Source organism: Prosopis cineraria, unplaced genomic scaffold (assembly GCF_029017545.1).
Source record: "Prosopis cineraria cultivar Desert tree isolate PC_DT_omini unplaced genomic scaffold, ASM2901754v1 PC7, whole genome shotgun sequence".
In the NCBI taxonomy this organism is placed as follows: domain Eukaryota; kingdom Viridiplantae; phylum Streptophyta; class Magnoliopsida; order Fabales; family Fabaceae; genus Prosopis; species Prosopis cineraria.
Window position 1 is genome coordinate 15,398,211 of NW_026555338.1, and position 17,076 is coordinate 15,415,286.

General features: G+C 30.4%; 1 protein-coding gene across 1 annotated transcript; it reads right to left on the reverse strand.

The window, feature by feature from the left end:
- Nucleotides 1-9,354: 9,354 nt before the first annotated feature.
- Nucleotides 9,355-14,232, reverse strand: LOC129314933 (isovalerate--CoA ligase AAE2-like). The gene is made up of 2 exons (XM_054958412.1): nt 13,844-14,232; nt 9,355-11,074 (listed from the first exon to the last, which is right to left on the reverse strand). Exons 1-2 carry the CDS (start codon nt 14,177-14,179, stop codon nt 9,611-9,613), a joined length of 1,800 nt encoding a protein of 599 aa, XP_054814387.1. The 5' UTR covers nt 14,180-14,232; the 3' UTR covers nt 9,355-9,610.
- Between the last annotated feature and the right edge of the window lie 2,844 nt (nt 14,233-17,076).

A 17,076-nucleotide genomic window follows, 5' to 3' on the forward strand; every position in this document is an offset into this window, starting at 1 on the left:
TAAAGCCCTTCTAGAAATTCTCTAAAAGTACTTTATTAAATTGTATTAATTATAAATCTTTATATTTTATGAGTAGTAGAAAATTTTAATATACATATGTGATTCTGTCAACATTGTCTAAATTCACAATCACACTACTATGAAGAACCATTATTTATTCTTAATTTTGGATAATTCATTATTTCATTTAAGTTATTTGAAGTTAAATTTATTATTTATTATCTTTATGTTTTCATTATTACAATCTTGATTGGGATGCTACTTGCCAGTAAATTTTTTTAGCCTCCAACTGACCATTGAGGGCCCTTCTTTCTTTTTAGAAAAAGGAAGCACATGGTGATTATTCTTTTTAGTGAAATCTTATATTGTATTTTGTAAATTATAAGTTAGTACTTCACGTATACCATAGTTAGATTGTAGTCTTATTTTGTTATTGTGAAAATTGCTAGAATAGAGATAGTCTCCTTAATGGTCTAGTTGGCAGATTTTGTTGTTGTTGTGGAAATTTTAAAGGTCTAAACTATAAGGGAGACTCTATCAAAATTTCTACAAAAAAACTTTAAAACATTACAAACTTTACTATTATATATATATATAACTTGCATATATCACTATTTTAGATTAATTTCTAGTAAATCAAGGCTTATGGAATATAAGTTCGTTTCATATTCCATGCCGATCATACCCTTAGTATCAAGGCGTGACACCAATCTTGTTCTATTTAAAGGGGTCTAGTGCATTGGAGTATTGGAATAAGAATTGAGCTTTCTTAGTCTTCAAGACAAGCATCTAATACTCTAATACCTACACTGAGTATAGGAAGATCTCCCTAATGTAATATTTACAGCAGATTTCTTGCGAGGAAGTATTAGGCATGCTTTAAGTGTGGCAAGACAGGTCATTTAGTGAGGTAGTGCCAAGAGGGTAGAGCTAAGGTGGCAAATCAATGTTCTACCATTTTAGGATGAGTGTTTGCAATGACTCAAGAAAAGGCCAAAGTGTCTCCGAATCTGATAAGAGATATGTTTTTTGTTTATGGAAAGATGTTGAGACTTTGTTTAATTCTAGTGCTACACACTCCTTTGTGTCTAAGAAATGTGTAGATAGACTAAAAATGACTTTGAAAGAATTACTAGTTCTTATTAGAGTGATTATCCCTTTGAGATCTTCTATTATTATGACTAAGGCTTATCAGGGTGTAGAGATTTGATCTGAGGGTAGGATTTCTAAGATTGATATGATTTTCATACCTATAAGAGGAATAGATGTTATTATCGGCATGAACTAGCAAGTAGCTAATAATTCTATACTCGATTATGCCAAAAAAATAGTTTCTTTACCTGTGATTTTTGTAAGAGTAAGTTCTTTCGAGTAGTCCAAGTTCTTGTTAGTTGTTAGTGTAAAGAAGTTGATTTGATAAGGTTGTAATGCATATCTAGTTTTCTTTTCATCTTGCACGATTTATAATGGTAGTTTTGAGAAAATCAGGGTAGTGAGTGAGTTCCTTGAGATATTTTTAGATGAAATGACTGGATTACCTCCTAAAGGAAAAATTAAATTCTTGATTGATCTAGTTCCTTAAACTAAGCCTATTTTAAAGATCCCGTATACAATGTCACCATTAGAGTTAGCTAAGTTGAGGACGCAAACTAAGGAATTGCTAGAAAAGGGGTCTATCTAACTAAGAGTATTGCCTTAGGGATCACCAGTATTGTTTGTGAGAAAGAAGGACAATAGTCTGACTCTACATTAATTACTAGCAGTTGAACAAGGTAACTATGAAGAATAAGTATCCTTTACCAGGGATTGATGATCTTTTAGATTGACTGGCTAGTGCCTTAGTCTTTTCTTATATAGACTTGAGGTCATGGTATCATCAATTGAGAATTTCCGAAGATAATGTGCCCAAGGTAGTTTTCAAAACTCATTATGATCACTATAATTTTCTAGTCATGCCTTTCAATCTAACTAATGTGCCTACGATATTCATGGATTACATGAACTATTCTTTAAGCCGTATTTAGATTAGTTTTTTTTAGTGGTCTTTATTGATGACATCTTAATTCACTCAAAAGATAAGGAGTAGCATGACAAGCATATTAAGATTGTGCTTCATATTTTAAGAGAGAATCAGCTATATGGCAAGCTCAGTAAATGTGAGTTTTGGGTAAAGGAAGTCAAAATTTAAGGGGTATGGCTTCTAGAGATGGGATTTTAGTTGATCTGCATAAGGTTAGTGTCATGTTGAAGTATGAGTATCTGAATTCGATCATAGAGATAAGCAATTTTTTAGGATTGGATGGATATTACCACCAATTTATCCAAGGATTTTCTAAGATTGCTTCTCCTTTGGCTAAGTTGATGTGAAAAGATTAGCCATATATTTAGAATGATAAATGTAAGAAAATATTTCAAAAGTTGAAAGAGAAGTTAACCACAACACTCATATTAGTCATTTCTATTCACAATTACCCTACAAGGTGCATACTGATGCATCTTTGAAAGGTTTAGGATGTGTGTTGATGCAAGACAAGTGGGTAATGGCATATACTTCTTAATAGTTGAGGCCACATGAGAAGAACTATCTAGCTCATGATTTGGATCTTGTAGCAATAGTGGTCACCCTAAAAGTTTGGTATCATTATTTATACGGTACAATATTCAATGTGTTTAGTGATCACATGATTTTAAAATACATGGTAGGTCAGAAGGAATTGAGTATGAGATGGAGAAGGTGGATGGATCTTCTTAAGGATTATAACTTTAAGTTGAAATATCATCTGAGTAAAGCTAATGTAGTTATGGATGCATTGAGTAGAAAGAAGTTGCATGTGATAAGTTTGATAATGTAGAAGTATAATTTAATGGAATCTTTCCTAGAATCATAGCAAGATGCACTAATGAAAGTGTTAGTTTATGCCTATTCTACATATGACAAAGAATTTTATACCATAGTTAGATCCTTTAAGTATTGAAAATACTAGCTGCTTCCTCAATAGTTCGTTGTGTTTTCTAACTGTCAGGCTCCTAAGTTCATAAACTCAATGCCACTTACACCCCAAACATGCCAAATAGTTTGAATTCATTTAAGAGTTTACTTTTGTTTTGAAGCACTATGTAGGAATTGAGAATAAGGTTGTAGATACTCTAAGTCATAGGATTAACCTTTTATACACTAAGAGTGTTAGTGTTATAGGCTTTGAGAGGTTAAAGGATGATTATATCTCATACCCTGTCTTTAAAGTTATTTATCAAGAAGTTGGTAATGGAGCTTGTCAAGACTACACATCTTTCCAATCAACTCATTTTAACTTAGAATTTAGTTCTTTAATTAATAGTTTTAGATAAATCAATTCCAACATTTGGTTTCACTTAATTACTAATTAACCTTCAGATTAGATTAAGCCACTTTTAAGAAGATGACCTAGGTTGACATTTTACTACATTTAAGGTTAATTCTAGTAACTATTTTGGTTAGGTGTGTGATAGTTCGATCTGGAAGGATCTTAGGATGGACTTTGTCCTAGGATTACCCTGCACTACTTGATAACATGACTCTATTCTAGTTATCATAGATAGGTTTTAAAAGATGGCCCACTTTATACCTTACAGTAAAACTACTGAGGAGAAATTTGTTAACTATTTTTGGAAGACACTTTAGAACCTAATTGAAATTCTTTTTTCCTTCCATCCCTAAAATAAAGGTGAAATTGAGGTGACCAATTACAGTCTAGATAAATTACTTTGATGTATAGTTGGAGATAAGCTAGGGAATTAAGATTTAGTCTTACCTACAACTGAGTTTGCATATAATAGTTTAGTCAATTAATCCACTAGAAAAATCCTTTTTACAATAGTCCAAGTTTTTAACCTTAAACAACCCATTAACTTGGTATGCCTACTTGTGATAGCCCTTACTTTTGAATCTATAAAATCCCTAACACATCATCTTCATAAATTATATATTGAAATTAAGCGCAAGTTAAAACTTAGTAATTATTAATATAAATTATCAACTAATGCTCATCAATGCGCTTAAAATTTTAATGGTGACTATGTTATGGCCTATATCTACCCTGAGCATTATCCTATAAATTCTTTCTAAAAGTTCCATGCCTTAGCCTCTAGGCCATTTTGCATCCTCAAGAAACTAGGTCTCAATGCTTCTTGATATGTCCATTAGTTCAGTTCCTAATGTTAAGGATCTTATTTCTTATCAAGGAACTTTTTAGCCTCCCCCACTATTTAATGATGGTTCTACAAGAATATAGCTTTATAGTGCTCTAATCCCTCCATTGCCAAATGTTCCACTCGATAGGGATGAGATTGATGTGATCATGGAAAAACAACTAAAGTAACCACCAATAGTCCTGCTCACCACTACCTTGTTCGTTAGAAGGACTTCTCAAAATCAAATACTACTAGAATTGCTGAAGAGGAGTTTCGCTAGATTGATCCCACCTTGCTTAAGTTTTACCAACTCCATACCTCTCTAGAGGAGAGTTCTTTTGAGCTAAGGGGAAATGATGGAAAGAAAATTAAAAATAAATAAGTGAAGATATTACAAAGATGTTGTATATTTGAAGATAAAAAATATTTTACTCTCATATTAATTAGGCATATTTTATTTTAATTTGAATTATTGTTATCTTTCAGCATTTATTGTTATGTTTTTATTTAATTTTAGAATTTTTAGGATTTTCATATATTTATTTCTAAAGTTAGATTGAGGCCTATAAATAGCATTATTTTAACTCATTTGATTGGTACACACATTTAATTGAATAAGAATTAGTAGTATCATGCATCTCTTATGAGTTTCTCTCTTCTCTCTATATTATCTCTACTCCCTTTTTCTTATTTCTATATTCTCTTCTCCCTTTTCTTCCCTGTTCTCCATCAAGGATATTATACTAGGCACCTTGATTACATTGATTGCTTAAACTATGTAGTTCTTACCAAAGTACCCATCTAGCAGCAATATTTTAACTTATATAGGACTATTAAAATTAATTTCCTTAAATTTTCTAGACTAAGATGCATGAACTATCTATGTCATACCAATACCTTTAATTTTTTTAAATTATTTTCCCACATGCATGAGATTCCATCACTAAAACCTTCCACATCTAGAAAATTATAACAAGGAAATCTAAACTTCTTAATAACATCACAAGCTTTCTTATTAATAGCACTAATCTCAACAATGGCCAAAAAAAAAGTTATAGTGTTTCTTTAAATCATGTACAAAGTTAAGAAAAGACTTCATTTTAGTACACCAAGAATTCCAACTTATGTAATTCATGGGGACACAACCTTAGAAAAGAGCACTTGCCCCATAGAGTTGGAGTTAAACTAGAGCCTTATATGATCATCCTCTTTGATTTCCTCTTCAATAATTTTTTCAACATCCATGACTCGTTTTCTATCTATGAAATTTGAATTCATGAGATATGTAACCATATTAACATGGCTCCTTTCATTTAAGCATTCTACATTTATGCCTTGATTACCTCTTGTCTAACTATTCCTAACATTAACATAGTCCACCAAAGGCCCTTCTTCCTAATGCACTTAAAGTATAGCAAATGGGTTTACATTAGAAATGGGCTTAGAGCTAGATTCAATTTTCAAATTATTACTCATTTTTAAAATCTCATGCCCATGCCATTGATTTTGTTTCCCTATAGGCTTAAACCTCACATCTCCTTTTCTCTTGCTACCAATTATTAAGAATTTCTCCTATTTACTTCACTCCTAAATATTCTCTTCCCCTTTTCTTTATCAAATAACCTCAAATTATCATCATTATTTACCTTTATTCTTATTAAACGAGATCCTTGTTGAATATTTCCATAATCTCTCATTTCAGTCTAATTTTTTGGGTGATTCACCCTATCATATCACTTTATATCTATACATTTCAAACTACTCCAAGAATCCTATTTCACCAAGTTTGTTAGCTTGAGCTCTATAAGCTACCTAACTCATTCTCACCTCCATAGTATATACTTTTTCTATCACTGGAGTTCCACCAAGACACTTTAGGTTTTTCAACGATCCTACCATAGTGGTACTAGTTAGTCTTGTGGGGAAGTTGTCACTTGTATAGCTTGCTTTAGACAATCCTTGGCTTGATGGCTATATTTTCCACAATAAAAGCAATCATTACGATGACCTTCATAAATAATTATCCTATCCTCAACAAAAGCATCAAAAGCAAAAAGTAAAGGTTGATTAAGATCAATATAAACACAGATATATGCAAAACCACCCTTATCATATATAGGTATTGAAAGATCAATCTTGATTGTTTTCCCAATCATATTCCCAATCCTCCACTATGACTGAACATTGTAAAACTTTATAAAAAGATCCAAAATGCATATCTTAACAACGATCCTTTTTATGTATCTGCCCTTCAAGGGTTAAAATTCAGTCTATATTTTGCACTAATAAATAATGATCATCAATCATCCAACACTCCTCCTAAAATGCATAATCTCTGTCCTCTTTATTCATGAAGGGGATTATATGGTATTCGTTGCTCAAAGGTGCAATCTTCATAACCACTTGAGGCTTCTACATCTTGTTAATCCTTACCTCCTAATTTTGCTTAGTCATCTATGCACCTAACAATTTTATGATAAGTGAATTCGTCTATGGCTTGCACAAACTTGCATACCCATAAATAGTAAATTGCAATGTTAGGATATCTTAATTTTTCCATCTGCCCTAATATTCACCTCTTCTTCTAAATTCTCTTGTGCATTTGAGTTTTGACCTTAGCATTCTTCTTATTAAAGTAAGCCTTCCACCCTCAAACAATATCATCCTCATCATCATGTTTCATTAGGAAAAAAGAACAACTCAAAGACAAAAAGTTTATCTTTTAAAGAAGCAAGAACTTGCTACATTCTTCCCCACACTATCTCCTCTTACATCTCACTCTATTTGTTCGTCCTATCCTACATGAAATAGGTAAAGACTAGATCATGTCTATTCAGATCAAGTCTAGTCCCACCCTTATCTCAAACACTACCTCCCTTGTGATCATTATTGTAACACCCTGAATTTTTAATTTCTACATTACCACCAGTTAGGGATTAAATTAGTGACCTAATAAGGGATTAGGACCTTAGATAGTGAAGTGTTGTATTACTTTATTTAGGATGTTATATGAGCTAAACAATAAAGTCCCAAAGTAGAGCATGTGAGCATAGTAAGCATTACCCTCACTATGGCATGAGTCGCGATGGAGGATGGCTATGCTATAGCCTATGGAGCAAAACTCTAATAAGTGACCTCATGTATAGCTTGTGAAAATAGAAGAGGAGAGGAGAAAAGGGAGGTCAGTGTGGAGAAGTAGGGAATATCTTCTTAGGAAAAAGTTTTTGGGAGAAAGGATGATTTTTCTAACCTGTTACTTATTGGATAAGTCTTATACTATCTTAACCTCTAATTCTACCCTATTTTCTCTTAGTTTAAACTATTGAGAAATTAAATTTAAAAGTTTTAAGGAGATGATTTCTACTTTATAGTAATAGAAAGGTCCTTTTTGACTAAACTAATACTTTGTAACTAGTTTAAGTCGGAACAATAAAGCTTTAAAGTGATAAACTCAATTCAACCTAATCTTGAGAGAGAGTAGTGAGAGAGAATTTGGTTGTGAGGTAGTTGATGTGTAGTGAGTGATAATTGGTCCTAGTAGGCGTGAATAAATGCAAATAGAGGAAATGGTAGTGTTTAGATGCTTAATTATGGTAATTGGCACTTTTAGTCAATAGAGTCATTGAATCTAAGTGCCTGAATTAGTGTAGATTCTTGTGTATGATGAGTTGAATAGCTAAAGAAGCTCGAATAGGGTTGTGGAACACAACTAACCCTTTCTATTGAATAGAAGGGTTGAGGTAACTATATAATTTATTATGTTTATTAACTATATATGCTATACTTTAGTTTTACTACTTTGACATGGTTATTTGTGCTAATAGACATTCGATGAGCTACATTGGTTACTAAGATTTTGATCTCACCTATGGTTACTTGCATTTTTCAAGTTCTAATAGTAATGATTCAATAGTGAAAGATATAGGTTGAGTTGATACTTCTTGCTAAAGCCTTTTGTAAGAATTAATGTAATGAATTTGTATATTGCTAGTTATGAATTGTGTATAAGTTACCACAGGAACTAACACTAGTGCATAACTTGTGAATACGTGTGAGAATGTGTGATTTTTGAAATCTAGCCTCCTGTATGTTTACATATATGTATGTATATGATGCAAGGATCGTATGGGCAAGTTGATGGATGATAGGTGTATGGAATTGGCCATGTGAATGAATTGAATGGAAGAAATGTGATTTTGCCCAAAAGTGTAATATGGGCAGTTTATAGGCCAATTGTGTGTATATGTGTTATATTATATATGTAATTGGTTGATCAAGTACATATTGTCTATTTGAATGTAGTCAAGACCTAAAAAGTAGCCAATGAATTTTAGTTCCAATTAGAGATGCTCAAGTGGCAATTTTTAACTTAAAATGGTCAAAATGCATTTAGATATTTAATTTTCAAACAAGATATTGGATTTAAATGAAACTAGTGCCATTGGTTAGATTTTGAAACAAGCTTAGTGTGGGTACTTGAAGCACCCCAATTAGACATCAGATATGAAAATGGCACACTTTTGAAGTTCATATCATAATTTGAAACTTGACAGCAAATTTCGTTACATGCACTGCGGCTTATGTAACAATAAAGGGCAACATATTGCAGCACATGGCACAAAGAGTGACATTGAGGTCTCTGTGCCACATGCCGCAACACATGACCCCTGTTTTGACTTGATTTGATTGAAATGCACATGTTTTCTTGTTCTTTGATAAACTTTTGCATATTGCTTCTACTGTGCAGTGTTTTACAACTCAATTATTTATAAAATGGTTTTGAAAATGTTTTATATGGGATCCTAAATTTTCAAAATAAATGATTTTGAATTGATTAGTAGTTATAGTATAGGGTTGTATGGTAATGTCAGTAAGGACATTACAATCATCTTATACCTCCTAACCCCCTCTCTCATCTCTCTTACAATGGTTGATTCTATTTGTTCTAAAAACAGTTCTTTAATTCATTTCTCATTTTAAGCATTGGTTTTAACCATGATTTTTATATATTTAGTCATCCAAGTTAAGGTAGATTTTTTTTTGTGGTACTAATGTTTTCATTCTACAAATCCTTTACATGTTATTAATGTGAATATTGTAATATTGATTTATACTGATATGATAATAATTTACAAACTAAGAGAACAACGATTAATAGTTCACTTGGCCATGACAATAGTTCACTTTTCAACCCAAATACTCAACAATAACTAATATAAATATTTCACAAGAGTACAACAAACAAAAAGGAAATAAATTATAAATTGCTAGATAAGCATTTTATATGAAGCTCTATTATTTTAAGATCAAATGACCTATTACCTCTGACAATGAGACATTACATTCTTTAAGCTACATCCATCTTGTAATTCTTCAACCATTTATTGACTATAACATCATCATTACTTTACCTATAAACTTCACTTTTTAAGTCAACTTATTAATTCTCTACTACATTTGGTGATCTAGTAAGGCTGCCCATAGCCTTGGCTTTCTCCCTTAAAATATACTTTTGTATCTTCCCTGTTGCATTTTTTGGTAAATCCTCAAAAATAACTGTTTTGGGGGCCATGTAATGAGGCATATGGTTTCGACAAAAATTGATTATTTCTTGAGCATCTACATCAAGACCCTCTTTCAAACTCACAAATGCACAAGGTGTTTGTCCCCAATGATCATCAGGCCTAGCCACAACCGCAGCTTCAAGAATTGCTGGATGGTTATACAAAAGTGTTTCTACCTCCACTGAGCTTATATTCTCTCCTCCAGAGATTATTATGTCCTTTAATCTATCCTTTATTTCTATATACCCATCAGAGTGTTTCACTCCTAGATCACCACTATGAAACCACCCTCCTTTAAAAGCTTCCTTTGTTGCATTCAAATCTCTTAGATATCCACTCATCACTGTGTTTCCTCTAAACATTACCTCACCAATTGTTTTTCCATCTGCTGGGACACTTTCCATTGTGTTAGGGTCTTTTATGTCAATTGCATCCAAACCCACATGAGGAATTCCTTGTCTAGCTCTTCTTTTGTATTTTTCTTCAGGAGCCAAAGAATCCCACTCAAGTCTCCATGCACATGAAGTGCCAATACCATATGTTTCTGTTAGGCCATAAAGGTGAGAAACATTGAATCCAAGGTCCTCTATCTTGGATATGATTTGAGGTGGTGGTGGAGAACCAGCTGTCATCACTGTCACCTTGTGGGGAAGAGACTTTTTATCAACTATTATAGAGTTTACAATCATGTTTAGAACTGTTGGAGCTCCTCCCATATGAGTCACCTTATGTTTGAACAAATTATCAAAGATATCTTTCGGAGTGACTTTTCTAAGGCACACATTAGTTCCACATTGAGCAGCCACACCCCAAGGTAGACACCAGCCATTGCTATGAAACATAGGCACAACCCAAAGATAAATAGGCATAAAGCCCATTCCAGAGAGAAGAACAGTTGCTAGAGAATTCAAATACGCACCTCTGTGATTAAAAATAACACCTTTCGGCCTTGATGTAGTGCCAGAAGTGTAATTTATACATATAGGATCAAATTCACTATTTGGTCTCACAATCTCAAACCTACTATTCCCATTTGAGAGTATCTCCTCATATTCATACTTGACTAAGGTATTACTAGTAGATGAGTGATTAGAATCAGTGACAAGAACTAAAGTAGGGATGTTTTCAACACTTTTGCTTAGTAGGTTATTCAATGCTCCTTTTGCAACTTCAAGTAATTGATAGTCGACAAAAAGGACCTTTGCTTGTGAATGCTCTAGTAGAATTGAAACCATATCTCCAGTAAGACGTGTATTAAGGGTGCATAGAATTGCTCCTGCCATAGGTACTGCAAAATGTAGCTCATACATTGCAGGGACATTAGGGCATAGGGTAGCAACCTGTTGGGAGGGGGAAAGAACCAAAGGTAGTGAAGAAAAAAGTGCATTCAAGGAGTACAATACTTACAAAGACATTTAACATATGATATTATCAAGAGAAAAAATATTAAAATTTTAGCCACCACAACAAAATGACAAAAGACTATTATAGAAAGGACTTTTTACATTGGCTATTTTAGACACTTTACATCAGACAATTGAAGGATGTAAAAAGAAGTGTAGTAATAAGTTGACTTTTCAAATATGTTAGTAATATGTTGACTTTTCACATATGTTAGTAATAAGTTGACTTTTCACATATGTTACATAATCAATACGGAAAGCACTTAGAAAGGAAAAAGAAAAGGGAAATGATGCTAAACATAAACAGGAGCTAGAAACACATTAAAGGCCTTGAAAATTTGAAAAGCACAATTAGAAAACAAATTCCCAAGCAGGCTGAGTTGTAAATTCTTGATGCACTTTTGTAAATTATTGAAGATCAACAATAAATAAAAAATACCATGTTATGGTTTGCTAATGTGATTAAGCCATCACTTTCATGTAACATCATGTTGTAAATTATCAAATATTGGTTGTAAATTAGTGATGATTATTTGTGAATGGAAGATAACATCAAGACTATAAGATGGATAGTTGACTTTTGGAAACCCAAAAATTGATGTGGAAAATGACAATTAGGGACCTTGTAAGAACATTATTGACTATTAAAAACTTCAAATTATTGAAATATTAGAGAAGGACCATGATCTTTATTTACAATTAAAATACTTCTAATAATTAAAATAACTAATACAAGGCCACACACGAATTTAAGGAAAGTTATTTGTAAATTTAAGGAAAATTATTTGAGAATATATAGAAATTCAATTGTGAATGGATAATTTAATAATTCATGAATATTATAAATCATCACTTGTGAATTTTTGTAACATTACTTACGAACTTATGAAAAGTTAGTTATGAATGGATATTCACAAATATGAGAGCAACCTAAATCAATGATTCACAATAAAAAAAATATTTATATCCATTCACAACTAATATTCCATATATTCACAATGGCATTCCTTAAATTGGGAAAATAATACTAAAGATCTTGAAATTATATATAAATGATAATCTGATCTCTTTAAATGCTATAATTTTACTAAAGTTTCTAAGGACCAGATTATCATTTATAAAGACTTCTGTGTTAATAAATTTTAAAGTGAAAATATTATTTTACCCTTATTAAAAGTAAAAGTCCCAAGGCAAGGCTCAAAATAGCAAGCCCTAATTATAACTTTTACTTTTATGAATTACAAGAATTGAATAAGAAATTATAACCTGTCAAGTGTAATTTCTGTTATTCAAAAATAAGTCTCAAAATCATAAGTTTTGACACAACTTTTGTTTAAAAAATAACAATTTTTATTCAAACAACCACAAGAATTAGGCAAGAGATAACAACTTGTCAATAAGAGTAAAATAACCTTTTTAATTTAAAATTTATTGATAAAAAAGTTCCTAAAGACTTTAGTAAAATTATAATATTTTGAGGAATCAAATTTTTATCAATATAACTTTAGAGATTTTATCATCATTTCTCCAAAAATCAACGTTTCTTGTAGATACTTCGTGAGGAAGTAATGCATTATTGTAACTTTAATTCTTTTCATGTTTTCCGCATATTGCTCCCTGAGATATATCTTCTCAAGAAAACAATCCAACGGCAAGAAATGCGCGCGTGCTTATATACACATATACATAATACATATACATATAATATTATTCCATAGAGAAATTTCCATTTGCAGATAAAGAAAAAGTTGCTAACAGAGATGTTAAGTTGGGCTTAAATAAGCTTGAAAATGTTTAGGACCAGGCCTAACAAAATAATGGTTTTTTAATGTTTATCCAGATAGGCTTAAAAAAATTCATACCAAGCCCAAACAAGTTCAGTCTTAGCCCGAACACCCAAATAAATAATTTATTTTTGAAAAAATAAATAAAATATAATAATATTAATTAATTATTTAAGTTTTTGATTATTTTATACTAAAATATCATATATTTAAGCATATTACTATAGATGTTTTCTTAAAAAGATAAAAAAAATTTCTAGTATCTTTAAAAAAAATAAAATATTCATACTATCATATTTTTACTATTTTTAATCTACAGAATATCTCAAAATAATATTTAATTTTTTTTTACATTTTTATTACTTTTTACATTTTAAGTCCCACATATTTTTTTAAAAAGTTGAGTCTTATACATCATTTAAGTATCCCAAAAATATATTTTATAATTTTTATAAAATAAAAATAATTAATTTTAAAGTAAAAAATTAATTTAAAAAAATAAAAATACAAGTATTCAAGCCACACAAAGTTCAATTGAATTTAGGCTTGATTTAGCCATTCAAGCTTTAAATGATGTTCAGGCCCATTTGAGTCAAGCTCTTTCTAGTTTGCTTGAATAAGCTGAGCTCATCTAAATTACCACCGAGTCATTCCAAACTTGTTAAAACAGTAAACCAGAATTTGAATCCCATGACAAAAAAAAAAAAACCTTTTGATTAAAAAAAGAAAAACAAAAACATGCCCACACGCATACGCATATAAGGAAAGGCTCAAAAGGGATAGTAAAACCAATCAATCTTCATAAGAATACACTAGTTATAAATAATACACACACACACACACTATGGATAAGTTATTAATTTCAGAATTGGTTCAAAAATAAGTTATAAATAACATATAAGAGAGGGTACGTAGGACACACCACATCTCCACGAGAAATCCCCAAGCCAGCAAGAGCAGAAGCAAGTTTTAAACAACGTTCATGAGTTTGAGCCCAATTATACTTTTTGGAATCACCATAGATGATAGAGGTTGCATCAGCAGAGAAATTGGCTGCTCTTTCCAAGAAAGTTATAGGAGTCAATGGAGCGAAATTCACATCACATTGAAGCAAACCCTCCACCATTTTTGAACCAAATTTTGCTTCGATGTTTGAGGATTTATGTGCATTAGGACGTGAAGGCGAAGAAACATGCTTGGTTCTGAAACATGGGGAGAGACGAGTAGTCCTGGGAAGGTTGTGGAAGGAGAGGTTCATGGTAATAACTGTGAGAAATAAAGAAATTGATTCAAAATGGAAACACTGATACGTACTTGGCGACGGTAATCACACAGTTTCCACACACACACACACACATATATATATATGTATATCCTTACACACACACAACTTGAATGATACAAGTCCTCAACTAAATGTTGTTGATAATAATAGCAAGTGGGCCTTGGAATTTAAAACATTTTATGATAAAAAAAATTAATAAAACGTTGAAATTCACGGTTTTAATTTTTTTATAATTTAAAGTACTTTTTAATATTCAAAATAGAGTACAAGTATAACAAATTAAATTTTGCAGTAATCATTTAAACTTCTACAATTTCAAGAAACTTTTTTAGTATTTTTTTTCCTGACAAAAGTAAGATTGAAATGTTTTAATTTTTTGAATATTAATATTTTTGCATAAGTAAGCAAATTGGCTCTTAAATTATAGATTCAGAAGCATTCGAGACTTGAGCTATCAATTAGGGCCAGAGCTTAAACGAGCTAATCTCGTTAAGGTTGATTATACCTTAGGGCTTCATTTTGATCAGCCTCTTAGGGTTGAAAAACCGGCCCTTAGGGTCTTGGCCCTATTTTTTTCCATTTTTTAATCTAAAAATTAAAAAAAATATGTTTAAAATCTTAAAAAATTTATCACGCACAACATTAAGTCTAAAAAACAAATTTAAGTGAATACACACAACAATAAATTTGACTCTAATAAAAAACATTACAAAATCAACATCAGTAGTAATTACACTTTGCTAGCATTATCAACTAGATTTTGATGATTTTCATTGTCATTAACATTAATATAATTTCTTCCTTCTCCTTGTGGAGCCTCATCAATGGTAAAAATATTAAACTTTTCATGTATTTATTTTTCATTCTCGTGAAATGAGTTCATGGTAATAACTGTGAGAGATAAAAAAATTGATCCAAAATGAAAACACTGATACGTACTTGGCGACGGTAATCACACAGTTTCTATATACATGTGTGTGTGTGTGTGTGTGTGTGTGTTTTTTTTTTTTAATGGTACAAGTCCTCAACTAAATGCTGTTGATAATAATGGCTAACTCGGCCTTGGAATTTAAAACATTTTATGCTGAAAAAATTTTAATAAAAGGTTCACAATTTTAATTTTGGAGAATTAATCTAAAGTTCCAATCAATATAATTAATTACTTTCAAGTTCATTAACAACTGAGCCTAAGAGAATGACAACACATTAGGCTCAGCTGTTAATAGATCTAGGAGTAATTAATTGTATTGAGTGAGCAAGTATGTAATTCTTCCTTTAATTTTTTTTATAATTTAAAGTAATATTTGAAACTTCTACAACTTGAAGAAACTTTATAATAGTTTTTGGACAAAACAAATAGAATGATTATATATCCATGATAACATTGAATTTTTTTATATTTTTGAACATTAATATTTTGGGTAAATGAGCAAACTAACTTTTAAGTGCCCGTTTGGATTTCAGTTGGATATAATAGATTATGAAAATAATTGATTAGGTGATAGATTTTAATCATAATTGATTATGTTATAACATAATTTGTTTGGATACTTTTTTTTAAATTAATTTTAACAAAATTAAAGATGTTTGAATAATTTTGTTAAAATCAATTTTAGCTATATAAATTACTATAAATGACATTGCTTTTCATAATTAAATTATTAATATATTTGTATCTAATATTATTAAATTTTATTTAAGAAGTAAAATATATTATTTAAATTAAATATCTGATTAATTATAAAAATTTAAATTATATTAATATTAAAAATTTAATTTACATAAATAAATAACTCAATATATCTTATTTCAAATAAATTTAATAAAAGAGAAAGATTTAATTCTTAAATACAAACATCAATTTTTTGAGGATACAAATTTTGAATTTTATTAAGGAAAAAAAAGAAAAAGAGAAGAGAAAAGAGTTTGGTTTTATTTTTATTAAATCATGTTCTTTCTTTGTAATTTTTTTTTGGGCCATTTTTTGTAAATTTTTTTAATACTTTTTGGCAAACTTTTCGTCAAAAGCTCGGAAGCTTCCAGAAAAAATTAATTTTTGACCCAAAAATTAATTAACCAAAAAAATGGATGTTTAGATAATTTTGTGGAGAATCAATTGTTTTATCGAAAAAATCGATTATGAACCATATCCAAACTTACACTAAATTGTAGATCTAGGAACTTTTAATACTTTAAACTTGTCTTTTATATAATATTTTCCTTCGTTAGTTAATCAAGAAATAACAGAAAAGGATCTCAAAAATTACCAAAAATGATAAAAAAATTTTGTCAACTTTTTTGTAATTTTTGATGTCATTTTCTATATTTTTTGGTCAACTAACAATCAAAGTTATCTTTTATTAATGGAAAGGGTCAGCTTGCACACTGTTTTAAAAGTTGAAGGGAAATGTATAAAAAATAAGTTTAGAGTTTCAGATACTTTTAACCTAAAGTTCAAGGCCAATTTACACATTTATCCTAATCACACAGTTTCAACATACATACATACATACAATTTTAATGATACAAGTCCTCAACTAAATGCTGTTGATAAAAATATCAAGTGGACCTTGGAATTTAAAACATTTTATGCTGAAAAAATTAACAAAAAGTTTATATTCACGGTTAATTTTTTGATAATATAAAGCACTTTTTAATATTCAGAATAAAGTACCAGTATAACAAATTGAATTGTGCAGTAATCTTTAAATTTTCTACAATTTGAAGCAACTTTGTTGTAATTTTTTGACAAAATAATTAATTAGAATGATTATATATCCATGATAGCATAGCATATGAGACCCTAAAGTCATCTTATATGTTTGCCTAAAATTTTTAAAAAATACAATCTAACCCTTATTATTAAAAAA